Source organism: Mixophyes fleayi, chromosome 10, assembly GCF_038048845.1.
Source record: "Mixophyes fleayi isolate aMixFle1 chromosome 10, aMixFle1.hap1, whole genome shotgun sequence".
Taxonomy (NCBI): Eukaryota; Metazoa; Chordata; class Amphibia; order Anura; family Limnodynastidae; genus Mixophyes; species Mixophyes fleayi.
This window is the reverse complement of record NC_134411.1, coordinates 79,920,252-79,938,870: the sequence shown is the minus strand read 5'-3', so window position 1 is coordinate 79,938,870 and position 18,619 is coordinate 79,920,252. Positions and strand designations below refer to the sequence as shown.

The 18,619-nt window shown below is 41.0% G+C and overlaps 1 protein-coding gene across 1 annotated transcript in view; it reads left to right on the top strand.

Moving 5' to 3' along the window:
* Positions 1 to 18,619, top strand: part of LOC142103385 (polycystin-1-like protein 2) — a 98,796-nt gene that overhangs the window by 28,300 nt on the left and 51,877 nt on the right. The window contains 10 exon segments of the mRNA XM_075187448.1: positions 1,008 to 1,234; positions 4,202 to 4,606; positions 4,795 to 4,893; positions 6,604 to 6,644; positions 7,719 to 7,836; positions 7,942 to 8,149; positions 9,683 to 9,800; positions 11,482 to 11,626; positions 12,150 to 12,353; positions 17,528 to 17,673. Coding sequence (XP_075043549.1) covers positions 1,008 to 1,234; positions 4,202 to 4,606; positions 4,795 to 4,893; positions 6,604 to 6,644; positions 7,719 to 7,836; positions 7,942 to 8,149; positions 9,683 to 9,800; positions 11,482 to 11,626; positions 12,150 to 12,353; positions 17,528 to 17,673 — 1,711 coding nt within the window.

The following is an 18,619-nucleotide window of genomic DNA, read 5'->3' as shown; positions in this document are numbered from 1 at the left end:
GAGAAGGTACATTTAAAATGTGGGGACAGATTTATAGTTGGGGTAAGACATGTCCTAGATCAACTTTAAATTTCAGTGTAAAAACAAACTATCAATTATTTGTGTGCTACATGGAAAAACAGCCAGTATTTTCCTTATGTGCAAAATAATAAACTCATTTGTACCCCTTGCATTGTAACATTGTTTGTCCAGGAGCAAATTTACTACTTTTTTCTTGCTTTGCGTGTCTTGAATCAAGTTTTAAACATACTTGCCAACTTTTCCTCATTGGCTTCAGGGAGATCCCGGGGGAAGTGTGAGTGTGAGGCGGGTCTTGATGAATCGCATCATTTTGGCCCCGCCCCTAAACGATTGTCACAATTTTGGCCAATTACAGCAGGGGGTGGGGCTAAGATTACGTGATATTTGCATCATTAAGCCCCACTCCCACCACTTATCTATTGCAGAGGCAATAATTGGCAGGTTGCCCTGCTCTCCCGGGAGTCTGGGAGATCTCCCAGAAATGCGGGAGTCTCCCGGACATTCTGGGAGAGTAGGCAGCTATACGTCAAAGAAAAGCAGCTAATGAATCTCTAGAGACTGAATTTCTTTTACATTTCTGTCTCCATTACTGAAGTCATGTTGTCTTACCTGTCAGTCTTTGATTAAATCTTGGTCTCCATGAATATGGCCACCTCCATAGGCATCAATACATGGACATAGGACACAATTTCTGAACTGTGTCATCATGCCACAGATGGCGAAGCCAACCACGTCTTGTACTGGCTCAGCATCAGGGAGAATGCCAGACTCTTCAGGGAGTGAGGGAGATCACCCCTATTTCATTATTTCAGGGAGTCTCCCTGACATTTAGAGAGAGTTGGCAAGGATGCTCTATCTCAGTCTCTCTCTCTCTCTCTCTCTCTCTCTCTCTCAGTCTCTCTCTCTCTCAGTCTCTCTCTCTCACAGTCTCTCTCTCTCTCTCAGCACAAGCTCTAAGTTTGGCCTTGAATTATGTTGTCTTCCAGTGTCTCCAGCAGCATAACTCACAGCTACACATCACCCGGAGAGTTTGCCGTATTTGTGGAATGCTCATCCAGTGAGTGGCACGTGACCGCCCAGCGAAACATCATTGTGGAGGAAAGTAGAGGCAACCTCAGTGTCACTGGGTGTTTCAGCCAACTTGTGCCCCAAGATGGGGTTTGTAGAGCTCTATATGGAGAAACCCTGTGGATTCAGGTAGAGCTGAGTACAGGTGAGAGACAAGACCCTTACTCACTATACACAAAAGTGGTTATGGTAGCAGAAAACAATATTCCCAGAATACAGTGCAAACATAAACACTTCTCTCCATGTTCTTTGTAACACACAGCATAACTAAGACAACAGAGCAGTCAGCATCTAAATAGGGCATGGAAAACTATACTAAACCTTATTCACAGTATAGCTCATTGTTCTAATGATCTCTAATATTTGATGAAATGTCACAGGATGGACATTAACTCATGTTCTGGTGTGAGATTACAATTACAATTGTAAAAAGGATAATACAAGTGTTTATTATAAAACAAAAATATACGTTTAAAATGAATAGGTACTTAGCTGCGGAATACAATTTGATTGATGAGAAATGTCTTGATCTGAGGAGCTCCGTTACCTGATAGCACTCAGTGAATAAATCAGGATATCTGATGTACACAGTCAGTTTTCTCAACGTTTCAGTTGAGGCTGCCGATATTTGGATGTTAGCTGCCTGTTAAACTTCTGAATCCAACCCCACTTCTCTCCCCTGAGACTAGTTAAAACCAGTCCTTTGCCAGACATATATCATCATCATCATTCGATACATGAGGTTAAGTCTACGGGCCTGATTCATTAAGGATCTTAAATGAAGAGGATCCTTATTTCAGTCTCCTGGACAAAACCATGTTACAATGCAAGGGGTGCAAATGAGTTTTCTGTTTTGCACATAAGTTAAATACTGACTGTTTTTTCATGTAACACACACATATCAACTTTAAATTTCAGTGTACAAATACGCTATCAATTATTTGTGTGTTACATGAGTCAGTATTTAACTTATGTGCAAAACAGAACACTCATTTGCACCCCTTGCAATGTAACATGTTTTTGTCCAGGAGACTGAAATAAGGATCCTCTTCATTTAAGATCCTTAATGAATCAGGTCCTACATTTTTAATTTCGGCCCAGCCAGACTGCAAAGGTGAAAGTGACTGATAAGCTAAATGATTCTGTCACACAACAATGTTGGTCAGGGGGTAGTTGTCTTGTGTGAAATTGTGTAACGGGTGGTAATAGGGTAATGTAGTGAGGTTAAGAGGGTGGTTGAGGAATATTATAAGCATGTCTGAAGAGGTGGGTTTTCAGAGAACGCTTGAAAGCTTGTAGGCCAGAGGAGAGTCTTATTGTGCGAGGGAGAGAATTCCACAAAATGGGTGTAGCCCGAAAAAAGTCCTGTAACCGGGAATGGGAGGATGTAATGAGGGTGGATGAGAGACGCAGATCTTGTGCAGAACGGGAGTTGCCGAGTTGGGAGATATTTTGAGAAAAGAGAGGAGATGTATGTTGGTGCAGCTTTGATTGATGGCCTTGTAGGTTAGTAAAAGTATTTTATATTGGATTCGGTAGAAAACAGGCAACCAGTGTAGAGACATACAGAGTGATTCAGCAGAGGAAAATCAATCTTGCCGCTGCGTGCAAAATAGATTGTAGGGGTTTGAGTCTGTTTTGGGGAGGACCAGTAAGGAGGGAATTGCAATAGTCAATGCGGGAGATGATAAGTTCATGAATTAATGTCTTTGTACTAACAGGGATCATTGTATATATGTAATCTATAAAACAGGGGGGGGGGAGTCTTGGATGAGTCACACACAATCCTGTTAACCTTTTACATCACACCGACATCCGCAGAAGTGTAGTATGAAATGAATAAGCCCAAGCAACCATTTGAAGCCACTCATTGGCTCTGCTCCTTTACAAAAGTTACAGCCACCCTAAAAAATCTTCTTAATTGCAAAACCTTTTCAGCTGCTACGGCGGCTTTATCTACACCCCCCTTTTATTTTCAGTAACTGTTGATAGTGATTGTTTCCTGATTCAGTGAATGTTCATCCAGATTAAGAGGGCCACATTGCTGGGGCTCTAGTGGCTAAATTACAGTCTTCACTGTCTGCAACTGGGGTACCTCTGATTTAGACGGTCACTTATTTTATTAAAATACGTGGTATTTAACCCAAAATAATAAATGGCCAAATATAAACGTGAGAAGGATAAAATGTGGATAGCTGAGGAAGACCCTCCTCATTCAATTCCCTGTGGTAAACAAAATGGCCGTCCAGCCACAGTTTGGACCCTGTTGCCGTACAGGGACCTTAATAGGTTTGTCTTATACACAAATCATTATTTCTGTACGAGAGTTAATGAGATGATGGATTCTACATTTCAATTTTATTTTAGTCTGCTGATAAGAAAGACTGTACTCTTTGGAGGAGATTCAATTCGGCGCGAGGTGTCACTGGAACGGCCGGAGAGATACCTTGCGACGATTTTCCTGGTGGAACCTCCGCTCATTTTTCCTTGCGGAAAAGTGAACAGAGATTCCTACCGAAATTGCTGGCAATGTGCCCATTGTATACTAAGGGACCAGATTGCCCTAATCGGTGGTAATCGTTTTTACGATTACCACTATTCCGACATGGGGAAGCCCTACGAAGAAAATCCGAAATTATGAAACAACGATTGGAAAATAAACAGACTTACCTTCAACCCGACGCTGGACATCTCCGATGAAAGCACCATGCTGACAGCAAGTGATTCTGATTGAACAAGGCTGACATCATCGCAACGTCTGTCATTAGAAATTTAAAGCGCCAATATGGGGACCCCTAAGGTTAAGTGTTAAAACACTTAACCCGACATTGCCGCTTTCAATTTCTATTGACGGACGTTGCAATGATTTTTTTTACAAATGTAGGGGGAAGAGGACACAAACCAGTATATTGCTTAGAGCCCTGTGGGGTCTTAATCTGCTTTAAATGCCCCAATATAATGAGCTCAATAGAGGTATATAATATAGCGGCCGACGATATAGGGAGCAATGCGTGAATCAGAAGTTACATGGTTAGAATGTTAACTATTTTAAAGAAAACTGTAGGTTGTTTTGTTCATTCTTATTTACAATTTATCCCCTTTTATATTCCAGGTAACGACATGAGTTTCTTAGTCTTAGCAGACAACATAACTTTAACTGAGTCCAAGGTAAAGACCGGAGACACTTCTCACAATCTGACCCTGGACACTGCAGCTCAGCGCCTGATTGGCCCAGGAGTCCGACAGCTGCAGATCCTGGCGTCTAATAACCAAACCGGAACGAAACTCAACGCCAGTGTCACCATACACCTCATTGAGGCAGTGTCTGGCTTACAAGCTCAGTTATCTACCGGCACACTGGAAGCTGGAAGAGATCTGCAGATTAATGTGTCCATAGCTCATGGAGCACCGGCGGAGGTGAAGATTGAAATCAGAGGATCTAACGAAACCTTCACACACTCCAGACAGTGCGCGACACAGCAGCTACAGATATACAATATCACCATAGACCATGAAGGTACATTGGTTTATTATTAAAATCATCCAAAATAGTTATATTGTACCTGTTATCGACTTGTCCATAATTTTTTCTTTTTCATTGTATGTCTTGTATTGTTATCATTGAATGTTCGGTTTGTCTCCTTAGTTGTAGAATATATTTCCCCTTATGTCATGAGTAATTGTATGTTATTTTGGTGAACGCAGGTACTTATATGGTGAAAGTTATAGCTGGAAATGCAGTATCGAACATGAGCCTGGACATTGGTAACATTACAGTAACAGAGAACTTTACTCAACATGAAGGTAAAGACCATTGTAAAGCGCTACGGAATATGATGACGCTATATAAATAAATGATGATGATGATGACTAGAACTAGGTACAGGGCGCGTAATGTGTCAGCACCCGCTCTTTTACCTTTTTTTATTGCGCAGTTTTATGACACTGACAGTGCCGAACGTTGCAAGACGTAATTGTGAGTGCAGCCAGCATCATATAGGCTCTCACGTCAACCAGTTACAAACTGGCATCTCTTACATTAAAAGCTGTAGGGGAAGACCGGGAAACAGGAAACCAGTATAGAAAAGGTTGAGGCTACTGGTGAGCAGGTTTAGATTACAGGGCGTCATGATGTTGGTCATGTTACTGGACATTACTACTGATGGTCATGTTACTGGACATTACTACTGATGGTCATGTTACTGGGCATTACTACTGATGGTCATGTTACTGGACATTACTACTGACGGTCATGTTACTGGGCATTACTACTGGCGGTCATGTTACTGGGCATTACTACTGGCGGTCATGTTACTGGGCATTACTACTGATGGTCATGTTACTGGACATTACTACTGATGGTCATGTTACTGGACATTACTACTGATGGTCATGTTACTGGGCATTACTACTGATGGTCATGTTACTGGACATTACTACTGGCGGTCATGTTACTGGACATTACAACTGATGGTCATGTTACTGGGCATTACTACTGATGGTCATGTTACTGGGCATTACTACTGATGGTTATATCCCTGGGCATTACTACTGATGGTCATGTTACTGGGCATTACTACTGATGGTCATGTTACTGGACATTACTACTGACGGTCATGTTACTGGGCATTACTACTGATGGTCATGTTACTGGGCATTACTACTGATGGTCATGTTACTGGACATTACTACTGGCGGTCATGTTACTGGACATTACTACTGGCGGTCATGTTACTGGGCATTACTACTGATAGTCATGTTACTGGGCATTACTACTGATGGTCATGTTACTGGACATTACTACTGGCGGTCATGTTACTGGGCATTACTACTGGTGGTCATGTTACTGGGCATTACTACTGATGGTCATGTTACTGGGCATTACTACTGATGGTTATATCCCTGGGCATTACTACTGATGGTCATGTTACTGGGCATTACTACTGATGGTCATGTTACTGGGCATTACTACTGATGGTTATGTAACTGGGCATTACTACTGATGGTCATGTTACTGGGCATTACTACTGATGGTCATGTTACTGGGCATTACTACTGATGATCATGTTACTGGGCATTACTACTGATGATCATGTTACTGGGCATTACTACTGATGATCATGTTACTGGGCATTACTACTGATGGTCATGTTACTGGACATTGCTATTAGTTTTCTGCCTATTACTGCCATATTACTACCTATAGGCAAATTGATTGCATACCAATTCTAATGGGTGCATTAATATTACTAGTCATATTACAGTACGTACTGGCATATCACTACTGATGGGCATAAGAGTTTATTGTTCCCTTTTAATGTTATTACATATTATGTTTTCATGTGTGATCTGATAACCATGAGCACCCTGGGGAGTGCGGGAGGGGGGCAAGTAATAATTTTAGCCCTTGGTCCGCCACTGTTCCTGATACTAATGGATGCACAATATAGCTACAATTATAGACATCATTTATTATTTGTTTATTATATAAGGCATTTTTTTCTTGATGCACAGATACACAAGACAAGCATGGAGTACAGGGCAAAGAGGAAAAGGTGAGTACCCTGTACTGTTATCCCATGCTCTATGTATGGCGAGGCGGACCCTTTGTGGTGCCTCATAAATAAAAGATAATAATAATAATAAATAATTTACAGTTATGTGCTTATTGAAGTGTATAGTATATTTTTGAAAGATTTTCCAAGTACAAACTGTGACAACCAACTTAGAAACCAGGTATCAGTGAAGCAAGTTAGAACATATTTTAGGGTTTGTAGCATCTGATGTAAATGAATGATCAGTAGATCACTATGAGGAACGTACTACCAATACTCACTGTGCTTTTTCTAAACACCCAACAGACCCTGAATTAAATTTTCTCTATCTTATGCCTTTTTTAACAAATCAATTGAGTGCTGACTCTGCATTCCTTGTACCGATCTATTAATCACTATTTTGAGGTCTACTTAAGCTGTGGCTATACCATCTGGCATTCCTACAAGCTGTAATTACCTTAAAACATCTATACATCATAGTAACATCAACGAGCAGTTAACATCTCTCTAATGATGATGGCCATTGAGAGACAAAACTATTGTAACTATTGTGGGAAGCTTGGTGGCTTAGTGGTTAGCGCTTCTGCCTCACAGTGCTGGGGTCATGATTCCTGACCATATTAAGGTAGATTTTGTAGCAGAAATCATGTCTTTTATATAACAATAACTCTCCTTATGTCTTCAATCAGAACAGGGATAGTTGAGAAAAGTAAGATATATACAGACTCTTTAAAGTCAGGATTTGCAACAAGGTAATATATGATTTTGGCTATATCTGTGTGGAGTTTGTATGTTCTCCCGGTGTTTGCGTGGGTTTCCTCCGGGTGCTCTGTTTTCCTCCCACACTCCAAAAACATACTGGTAGATTAATTGGCTGCGAACAAATTGACCCTATTCTTTGTCTGTGTGTTAAGGAATTTAGACTGTAAGCTCCAATGAGGCAGGGACTGATGTGAGTGGGTTCTCTGTACAGCGCTGCGGAATCAGTGGCACTATATAAATTGATAATGATTGTAATTAAACCATCATACTGCTCTGTAATATTATAATTACTCTTTTACCTATGTCTTACAGGATGACTTAACAAAGCAATGGACAATACAAATAAAATCCCGTAGGCATGTCAGTCCGTTCTCCAACATCGTCCTACAATGGCCCAGTGATACTAGCGCTAAAATCAGCTGGTCATGTGGTAAGTGATGTCCCGCTAGCTGTGGGGTTCACAGATTTCTAAGCATTTTATTGAATCAATGAGCTACTTTGGCTGCGTAGAAACCAATGCTCTATCTGTCTGTAGGAACTTGCTGGTCTGGGTGGTTCGAGTGTGTGAAGCAGAATCTAATTAACACCACCTCAAATGAGATTGTGATCCCCTCTACCTGCCTTCCGCCCCCCAATGCTGCGTTCACTGTCCAGGCTGCCATGATGCGCAGTGAGCAGGACCCTGTACAAGACGAGAAGTGCTTCTATGTAACCGCCAAGAACCAACTCCGAGCCAAAATCAGGTGTAAATCAAACACACGCAACTATCATGTGGCTATCTGGAACATAATGAAAAACACACAATGAATACAATACAATATTTGCATATCAAGGTAGATTTTGTAGTAGAGATCATGGGCCTGAGTCATTAAGGAAAGTAAGGCAAAAAAAGGAGTAAATGTTCTCCGGAACAAACCATGTTACAATGCAAGGGGTGCAAATTAGTTTATTATTTTGCACATAAGTTAAATACTGGCTGTTTTTTCATGTAGCACTCAAATACTTGATAGCTTTTTTTTTATACTGAAATTTAAAGTTGATCTAGGACATGCACTAACCCAACTATAAATCTGTCCCCACTTTTTAAATTCACCTCCCCCTCCAATGCAACATGGTTTTGCCCAGGTGCAAAGTTACTTCTTTCTATGCTTTACTCTCCTTAATGACTCAGGCCCCATGTTTTTGCCTTTTATATAACAATAACTCTCCTTACGTCCTCATACAGAACAGAGATAGTTGAGAGAGGTAAGATATATACAGACTCTTTAAAGTTGAGATTTGCAACAAGGTGATATGAGCTTTTGCCTATGTCTGCTGGTAAAGGATGCTGCTAGTGGTGTGCTCTTCATTGTTCTACACTCTTCTTCATTCTATACACACTGTACCTTCATCCCCACCTAAGAGACATCAGTATCAGGGCCCTCTTAAGAACATCTTGGGCCCCCGGGCACAGCAGTGCACCGGGGGCCCCTATATGTACAAAAAAAAAATGATTATATATATGGGCCCTGCAGCCCAGGGGGGCCCATCGGAGGCAGCAAAAAAAAACCAGAAAAAAAAAAGACAATACTTACCTTGCGGTCAGCTGGCGATCAGGCTCCCTTCATGGTCTCCTCCTCCATCGCGCTCCGCAATGGATGTCGGGCGGGCGTAATGACTTCATGCCCGACATGCACTGCGAGCGCCGCACAGAGGAGGAGACCGTGGAGGGAGCCGGATCGCCAGCTGACCGCAAGGTAAGTATTGTCTTTTTTTTTTTCCAGGTTTTTTTTTTTTTTGCTGCCTCCGACGGGCCCCCCTGGGCTGCAGGGCCCCCGGGCACCTGCTCATTGTGCCCAATGGGAAAGACGGCCCTGATCAGTATCGATTGTTTGATATGATACACTAAATCAATACGCTAGATCAATAAACTTCTATACCTGATAAGCACAGGATACCAACTTCAACTGCCTAGTCATAATTATTTAAGACAGGTAGGCCGTGAGCATAAACGTTTGTCATAAAATTTAATTTATACATGTTTCCATTTTGGAAATTTAGTATTGACTGAATTCAAATATACGTTTTTTTATTGTAGAAATATGTACATTTGTTTTTCAATTTTCTGATCCTCACATTTTTACGACAACGGAGATTGTGATATTATACAATTTAAAAATGTTTTCTTTTATGTATTTTGTTGTTTCTAGTATAATTATCTGTCAGGTTGCTTTTTGCTGTTTATTTTATTAGCGTTTTATGTTTTTTGAACTATCTCATTAATCTTCATGTTTCAGTTGTGAGACCAACTGCAAAGCTCTTGACCTGTCCAACGCCATGGTGTTCAGCGCTGCATGTGAAAATTGTGAAGACGTTACATATAATTGGTACCTTGATGCTAGCTTAACAGAGAAGGTTAGTTCATCCCAACGTACATGTCTCTTGAGAACAGGGATAGGGAACTTATGGCTGTCCGTCAGTTGTGGAACTACAAGTCCCAGGCTCATCTTGGTCTTGGAAAGCCTGAAAAGTTTTCTAACTCAATAAGTGCTTCTAATTTTGTGTTCTACTTGTGTTTCATTTTGACAATTCGGTATATGTCCTGTTAGACTGTTGTTTAAACAAAAAACATAAATTACAAAGGTGCAGAGTGATGCACAAATAGCATTTATGTCTATTTTTGTGCGAATGCTCCCAAGAGGAAGCACATATATTTGTGGGTCAAAAAGGTGTTGTTTTCAGGAGTGTATTTTTTTTTTCCTTGTGGGAGGAGCTGTGCATGTTGGGGGCGTTCCAGGATAAGTGCATGAGTGACATGCTCACTATATTACTTAATCCATAACTAAATTCTTTTTATGGAATTAAATTTTGTACATGTGACCCCAGGGGTGGAGAAGGTGCATTTAGGGAGCATTTCCTGTTTAGCGGGGCGTTTCACTTTACCGTCACCCTATACTTTCAATGGCCGCCACATAGCACCTTCCAGGCGTCCTATATACAGAACTCTGCATGTCAAGTCAAACCAATAGAATAAAACATTCAAACACACAAAAATAAAGACAGCCTCATTGTCTCATCATCATCATCATCACCAGTTATTTATATAGTGCCACTACTTCCGCAGCGCTGTACAGAAAACTCACTCACATCAGTCCCTGCCCCATTGGGGCTTACAGTCTAAATTCCCTAACATACACACACAGACTAAGGTCAATTTAATAGCAGCCAATTAACCCACTAGTATGTGTTTGGAAATCCATGCAAACACAGGGAGAACATACAAACTCCACACAGATAAGGCCATGGTCGGGAATTGAACTCATGACCTCAGTGCTCCTCACTCTTATGACTAATTTAAGATAGAAATGAGGCTAAGCCAAGCAGTATTTTAGGAGACAAATGGAAAAGTCAGTATCCATGAAGGGGAGCAAGATAGACCTTGAAGTGACATTATCACTACATCCCATATCCAGTTGGACCCACAATCTTGTAAATGGAGGTAGAGTGATTTTCCGAAGCCAATAACCAGGATGTTGGGTGTACTCCTATGAAAGCTCTGGGGCAGATAAGACAAGAGATCTGTGTGCCTGCATGTTTTGCACTTTCATATACGGCCTGCAGGGGCAAACGCTGGATTTGTAGAGGGGGATTTCCACACCACGCCTCCAGTGGGCGTGACCAGCATATAGTTTTAGACAGTGCTTGGCTATTCTCCAACTCTTCCTATCCCCATAATATACATGGGCAATGCTGCGTGCACTACTGTTAGGTGCACGCAGGTCTCCCTTTTCAAGCAGAGCCATGTGAAGCAGGAACAGGGTCCAGCCACCTCAATTATACAGTGCCCCAGGCTTAGTAGGGGGTTTCCAAGCACTAGGAAACCCCCCATCAGGTTGCCTATGGCCTGTGAAATCAGTGACTTGTAGGTAGGTATATAGGAACCCTACAACTATATTAAGAGTGACAAGTCTCAGCTAAGTGGCTTTTTGGGACTTATTCTCTTCCATACAGTATTTAGGTGACAATATTCAGACTACAAAGACTTAAATCCTAAAATGTTTCATAACCTTTTTCAAAACCTCTCTGTTCTTTCCAGCCTACGACCCTTCCTGCCATATGCCACCAGCGGGATTTCAGACCGAGTCATCTAATATTGTTACAAAGTAACACTTCCACCCTGGTGCTGGATAGCGCCTTTCTAAGGAACCAATCTGAAGGTGCTTTCAAAATAAAGCTGACAGGTGAGTGATAAATACTCTCTGAATTACTGTATCAGTTACTTATTGTTTGAGAAGGCGATGAGGGTGATAAGGAGAGTAGAGGATGAAGAGATTATAGCGATGACACCATGGGTGAAACTTTTATCACAATATTTAAGGGAGTTTTCCACCTTCAGGTGACTTTAATTTCTATGAGCCTTCCTGCGACTTTTACTAAATACTTTGTTTTATTTTTCTTGGCCTCCTTATGTGCTGTTCAACCATTTATATGACCAGGTATGACATTGCCCTCGGATATGACACAATTGTATCAAGTGCAGAAAGCACAGTTCAACTGTGTCACATTGAATTTTTTTTTTTTTTTATGATTAGTCTCCTGGATGGTATAATGACATTGCTGAAAAACACAGAAGGAAAGCAGAAAGAAAAGCAATACACTTAGTATAAGTTCAAGGATGGCAGGTAGAAGACATATATAGATAGTAACACTCTTTTCACTATTTTTTTGCTGAAATCATTAACAAACTTTGGTGTTTTCTTTTAGCCAAGAATTCACACGAGTACGGAGAGGAGATGATTGTTGTTAGCACCCTGCCGGCTCCGGAGGTGCCAATCTGTACTATAGATCCTGATGAAGGCTCTGTACTGACCAGTTTCCGGATCTCCTGTTTTCCTCCTTGTTCTCTTACTGACTCCTGCATTGTAGATGATCGTATCTCTCTCACTTACTGCTTTTACCCCAAACCAAGTAAGTGTCACCTGAGTTGAGTGAATGTTGTGTAAGTATCTTTTACAGACACAGTGTGACAAGTTCTAGCTTGGAGGATCCTGGTGTACAAGACATCAACGAGAAGGACTCCGGGCCAGGCATTGTGGTGCCGCTGGAGGAAACCCCACCAGGACAGGGTCTATGTAAGCCAGTATCCCAAGCTGGGCGACATAGTAACTGTCTAGCTAAATCATCATCATCATCTATTTATATAGCGCCACTAATTCGGCAGCGCTGTACAGAGAACTCATTCACATCAGTCCCTGCCCCATTGGAGCTTACAATCTGATTCCCCTAACATACACACACACACACACACAGACCGAGATAGACTAAGGGCAATTTAGTAGCAGTCAATAAACCTACTAGGTTTAGTACCTAGTAGGTTTATTGGCTTCTACTTTATTGCCCTTAGTCTCTCTCGGTGCTAACCACTAACCACTTAGTGCTAACCACTAAGCCACCGTGCTGGTGGCTCGGTGGTTAGCACCTCTGCCTTACAGCACTGGGGTCATGAGTTCGATTCCCGACCATGGTCTTATCTGTGTGGAGTTTGTATGTTCTCCCTGTGTTTGCGTGGGTTTCCTCCGGGTGCTCCGGTTTCCTCCCACACTCCAAAAACATACTGGTAGTTTAATTGGCTGCTGCTAAATTGCTCTTAGTCTCTCTCTGTCTGTCTGTGTAGTGGTAATATTGCGGGAGAATAAGACTCTGAAAGAGACTGAGATTATTACTTTGGAGTGCTGACTGCAAGAGGCTGCTGGAGGATACATGCTACCATTTACCCTGTAGGTGTCTTATAAATTAAAGATAATAATAATCGTGTGAACGTCTTGTGGTGTTGTGCTGCCATAATAGAGCCTTATTTTGGATATAATTTGGTCTATCCAAGTGAGTTGAATCCCACAGAGGGTAACTGCCATCCCAGCTAAGGTTGGTATCACAGAATCCAAACCAGTAAAACAGACAATATTAAATATTTTTGGGACATTGACTATAAGATATAATTCTATAATTTACAGTACAGAACACAAAAACATCTACGTTTCTCATTGTAAATATTATTTTGTGCAAGATACGCATTTCTGGTCTGCGCATACACACCAATATGCATTGACAACAATTCAAAAGGCGCGACTCTAGAGAAAGTCTAAGATGCTGCTCAAAGTGGCAGGGGATGCCCCACCCCTACAAAACACAATATACACAAAAGCCACTGGCGCAAAATAAGACTAAGATGTTAGAAATTAGTATGATAGAAGTGGAGTCAAAAATAGACAGAGAGAAAAACAGACATAAATTTTTTAAAAAATTGTATAATATACAGCTAAAAATTACATACATACAATAACCAGTGCACTGGTACATATCAGAATATATCGAAAATGTCCAATCATGAATCAGAAAACAATTGGATATTGGTTAGCTAGTGAGATAGTTATAACCAAGCTGTGGCATGCAATCCTGTTAATTAGGAGTGCATGCAAATCGGTAGCAGAACCTTATTTTGTATACATCAAAAAAGATGAAAAATAAGAGAATATTCTCTATAACATGTAAATAGTCATTCCATGAATGGATATAAAAACATTCCAAGGAGTGGCTGGTATAAACCAGATGAAAATTGAAAGTGAATACTTATTAGTAAATGAATAGCGCAACAGCGCAGTGTTGTCTAAATGATGCTCTGATTTGCATAAAACAAATGTCATCCAGAAAAATATAAAAATAGGACGATTGTCATTAATCCACACGATCAGTTGGTAATGTGTTGAACGGAGGACAGTACCAATAATGTGCCAGCGTTTAGTGGCGCTATCCCGCCTGTTAACTGATTTTTCGGTACAGTGGCGGTGGTGATATTTCGCCTATTGGTTAAATGTCCAGTATAGTATGTCCCCACTATCAATAGTATATTGAAGGAAGATCTTACCAGTAGTATGCTTGTGTCCGCTGTTGACATTCCGCTGTGCTCGTACTATCCAGTATGCCGTGCACTGTAGCCTGTCTCTGAGCTTCTCAGTGGGCGGATGTACATCACGATCTTCTCAGTGGTATACTGGTGTTCGCTGTTGACATTCCGCTGTGCTCATACTATCCAGTATGTCGTGCACTATAGCCTGTCTCTGAGCTTCTCAGTGGGCGGATGCGCGTCATGATCTATCTCTGTAGTTGCACATGCGTAGATGGTACTTGTTAGAATAGATGTAGTAAACGAGCTAGTTCATACAAAAAATATGTGAATAAAAACAGAAATTGATGTAGAAACAATGTATATAGCTTGTAGCCAACGCGTTTCACCCGTCATGCGGGCTTCCTCAGGGCAATATGCATGCCCACACATTTGTATGTAGTTATTTCTGTGCCATTGAACTGTATCTCCTTATGCCTGTGGAGGAGAACGGAGGTGGGTAAGTGTAGGCTGAGGACAGTAACTGTAACACAGACTTAGGAGCATCAGCAGAGCGGTCTCTAACGAGATGTATAACTTGCGGGTATGGTACAACAATACTCAATAATGATGATGACTATGAGCAGCGCTGCCTACCCAGTACTGATTGGCTGATTGTGGGTTCAGTGGCTTTTTGTTCAGATGTAAGCAACTTTAATTAATCTGCATGAGAACCAACCTGTAGCCAATCACTAGTTGGCAGTGGCTGTTAGGGGAGGAGTTTCTGTGGCGGTGTAAAGTGTCGGCATCAGGAGGGCCCGAGTGTGGCAGCTGAGAGTCAGCAAAAAGTAAGTGCAAAGTTTACGGGTCAGTAAGAATAATGAAGTGGTCAGCCTACCGTCACTACAGTAAAACAGAAGTGTAACTCAAAATAATTCCCCCACTTCATATTATGCCTCATATCTGTGCCTCCAATTCATATTATGCCTCATAGCTGTGCCTCCAATTCACATTATGCCTCATAACTGTGCCCCCAGTTCATATTATGCCTCATAACTGTGCCTCCAATTCACATTATGCCTCATAACTGTGCCCCCAGTTCATATTATGCCTCATAGCTGTACCCCCAATTCATATTATGCCTCATAGCTGTGCCGCAAATTCACATTATGCCTCATAACTGTGCCCCCAGTTCATATTATGCCTCATAACTGTGCCCCCAATTCATATTATGCCTCATAGCTGTGCCCCCAATTCATATTATGCCTCATAGCTGTGCCCCCAATTCATATTATGCCTCATAGCTGTGCCCCCAATTCATATTATGCCTCATAGCTGTGCCCCAAATTCATATGATGCCTCATAGCTGTGCCGCAAATTCATATGATGCCTCATAGCTGTCCCTCAATTCATATTACGCCTCATAGCTGTGCCCCCAGTTCATATTACGCCTCATAGTTGTGCCCTCAATTAATTTTATGCCTCACAGCTGTGATCGCAACTCATATTATGCCTCATAGCTGTGCCCCCAATACATATTATGCCTCATGGCTGTGCCCCCAATTCATACTATGCCTCATAGCTGTGCCCCCAGTTCATATTACGCCTCATAGCTGTGTCCCCAGTTCATATTACGCCTCATAGTTGTGCCCCAAATTCATATGATGCCTCATAGCTGTGCCGCAAATTCATATGATGCCTCATAGCTGTGCCCCCAGTTCATATTATGCCTCATAGCTGTGCCCCCAATTCATATTATGCCTCATAGCTGTGCCCCCAATTCATATTATGCCTCATAGTTGTGCCCCAAATTCATATGATGCCTCATAGCTGTGCCGCAAATTCATATGATGCCTCATAGCTGTGCCGCAAATTCATATGATGCCTCACAGCTGTGATCGCAACTCATATTATGCCTCATAGCTGTGCCCCCAATACATATTATGCCTCATAGCTGTGCCCCCAGTTCATATTATGCCTCATAGTTGTGCCCCCAGTTCATATTATGCCTCATAGCTGTGCCCCCAGTTCATATTATGCCTCATAGCTGTGCCCCCAATTCATATGATGCCTCATAGCTGTGCCGCAAATTCATATGATGCCTCATAGCTGTGCCCCCAGTTCATATTATGCCTCATAGCTGTGCCCCCAGTTCATATTATGCCTCATAGTTGTGCCCCAAATTCATATGATGCCTCATAGCTGTGCCGCAAATTCATATGATGCCTCATAGCTGTCCCTCAATTCATATTACGCCTCATAGTTGTGCCCTCAATTAATTTTATGCCTCACAGCTGTGATCGCAACTCATATTATGCCTCATAGCTGTGCCCCCAATACATATTATGCCTCATGGCTGTGCCCCCAGTTCAACTTCAGGGTTGCCGACCACTGTAGCCAATCGGTCTATACCAACAGTCAAAGGGTTAGAACATTCACAGAGATATATCAGCCTACATCATAATCAGACTATTGGAATGTTCCAAGGGCTTGACCAGTTTGTAATATATGAGAGTTTTAGACTGTCCTCAGGGCTAGACCAACCTATAAGCAATCAAAGCATTAGATTATTAAAAATGGAAACAGAAGCAACTGCTATAGAGACAACACAATATTTGTTAAATGTGACTTTATATATAACCTAGTCCATACATCCAGCTTGATTTTCATACTGTCATACTGATCAATAAATGTACTTTAAATAAGTTGCGCATCAAAACTGCTTTCATGTAAATTAAGTTTTCAATAATGGTGTTTAGATAAAACCTGCTCAATAAGCAAGCTCTTTGTTTCAACTTCAAACAAAACTGAGTATTCAAAAGTGGCTTCTCTATTTTTGCTGTGACCTTTTGTCCGCAGTCATAGAGCAGTGTGAGGTTATATCTGAGCAGAAAATACTTCTCCGACCGCCTTCAGACAGAGAGAGATTTTTTTATTATTATTTTTATTTTTATTTTTATTATCATTATTACTATTATATTATTATTTTTGTTATTATTATTATTATTATTATTATTATTATTATTATTATTATTATTACTACTATTATTATTATTATTATTATTATTATTATTATTATTCTTTAAAGAGCCAAGCAGTGGCTCCTTACAGTTGGTAAAAAAAAGATTTGATTTAGTACTAATGAAAGCAAACGGCTGATTGGTTGATATTGGTTACTGAAGTTTGCAGTTTTGCACCATGTTAGTAAATCCCTCCAATAAGAGTCACCTCTTATCTTTTTGCTTGTTTCTTATTTGTTTAGAGTCTCAGCTTTACTGTGGCCCGAATTCAGAACTTCCCTCTGTTTATTTACAACTTGGAGAAGAAGGAAACGGTTTCCTATTAAACATTACTGTTACTGTCACCAATAACTTTGGGGATTCTGTCAACGCCACAGTGAAAGTTAAGGTGAACTGTTCATAAATACATGACTTTCGATTCATATTTGTCAAGGATTTATATATATATATTTTTTTTATTTTATTTATTCATTTTAGTTTTTTGTTTTTTTTAATTACTCGCCCTTTAATATAGCTGTTTACAATTTATGTGATGCAAGACCTCTGTATATATGAAATTAAGTCATAGTTGCCTACTCTCCCGGAATGTCCAGGAGACTCCTGAATTTTTGGAAGTTCTCCCGGACTCCCGAGAAAGCAGGCAAACATCCCGGACAGTAGTGCCCCCAGATCCTATTATGCCACACAGTACTGCCCCCAGATCATATTATGCCACACAGTAGTGCCCCAGATCCTATTATGCCACACAGTAGTGCCCCCAGATCCTATTATGCCACACAGTAGTGCTACCAGTTCAAATTATGTCAAATATAAGTGCCCCCAATTTACATTAGGCCACACAGTAATGCCCCATGTTCATAGTATGCCACATTAGTGCCCCCAAATCATATTATGCCTTAAGATAGTGTCCCCATTTAATATTATGCCACATATTAATGCCCCCCTGTTTAAATTATGCCACACAATTTTATGGATACACACTGACACATCACCATTAAACACATGTATTAACAAAAACATATGTAGGAAGCTCAGTGTGATCCTGGAGGTCACCGAGTACAGTATCTCCATTTCTTGAAGCAGCTGCTAAGGATGTTTTCACTCTGCAATCAGCCGATTATCTATGTGATATTTCGACATCCAATAGCGCCTGCAGGCTTCTGTTCCCTCTGCTAGTTTCATAATGATCTCCAACAACCGTTTTCTACATTAATTTTTTAGTGTAGCTTTAAATGACAGTCATGTGTGGTTTTGTTAAGGAGACCCTGAAGAAGTATTGAAGCAAACATTTATAGGAAGGGTATAATAACGGCATTGAAATATTTCCCAGACAC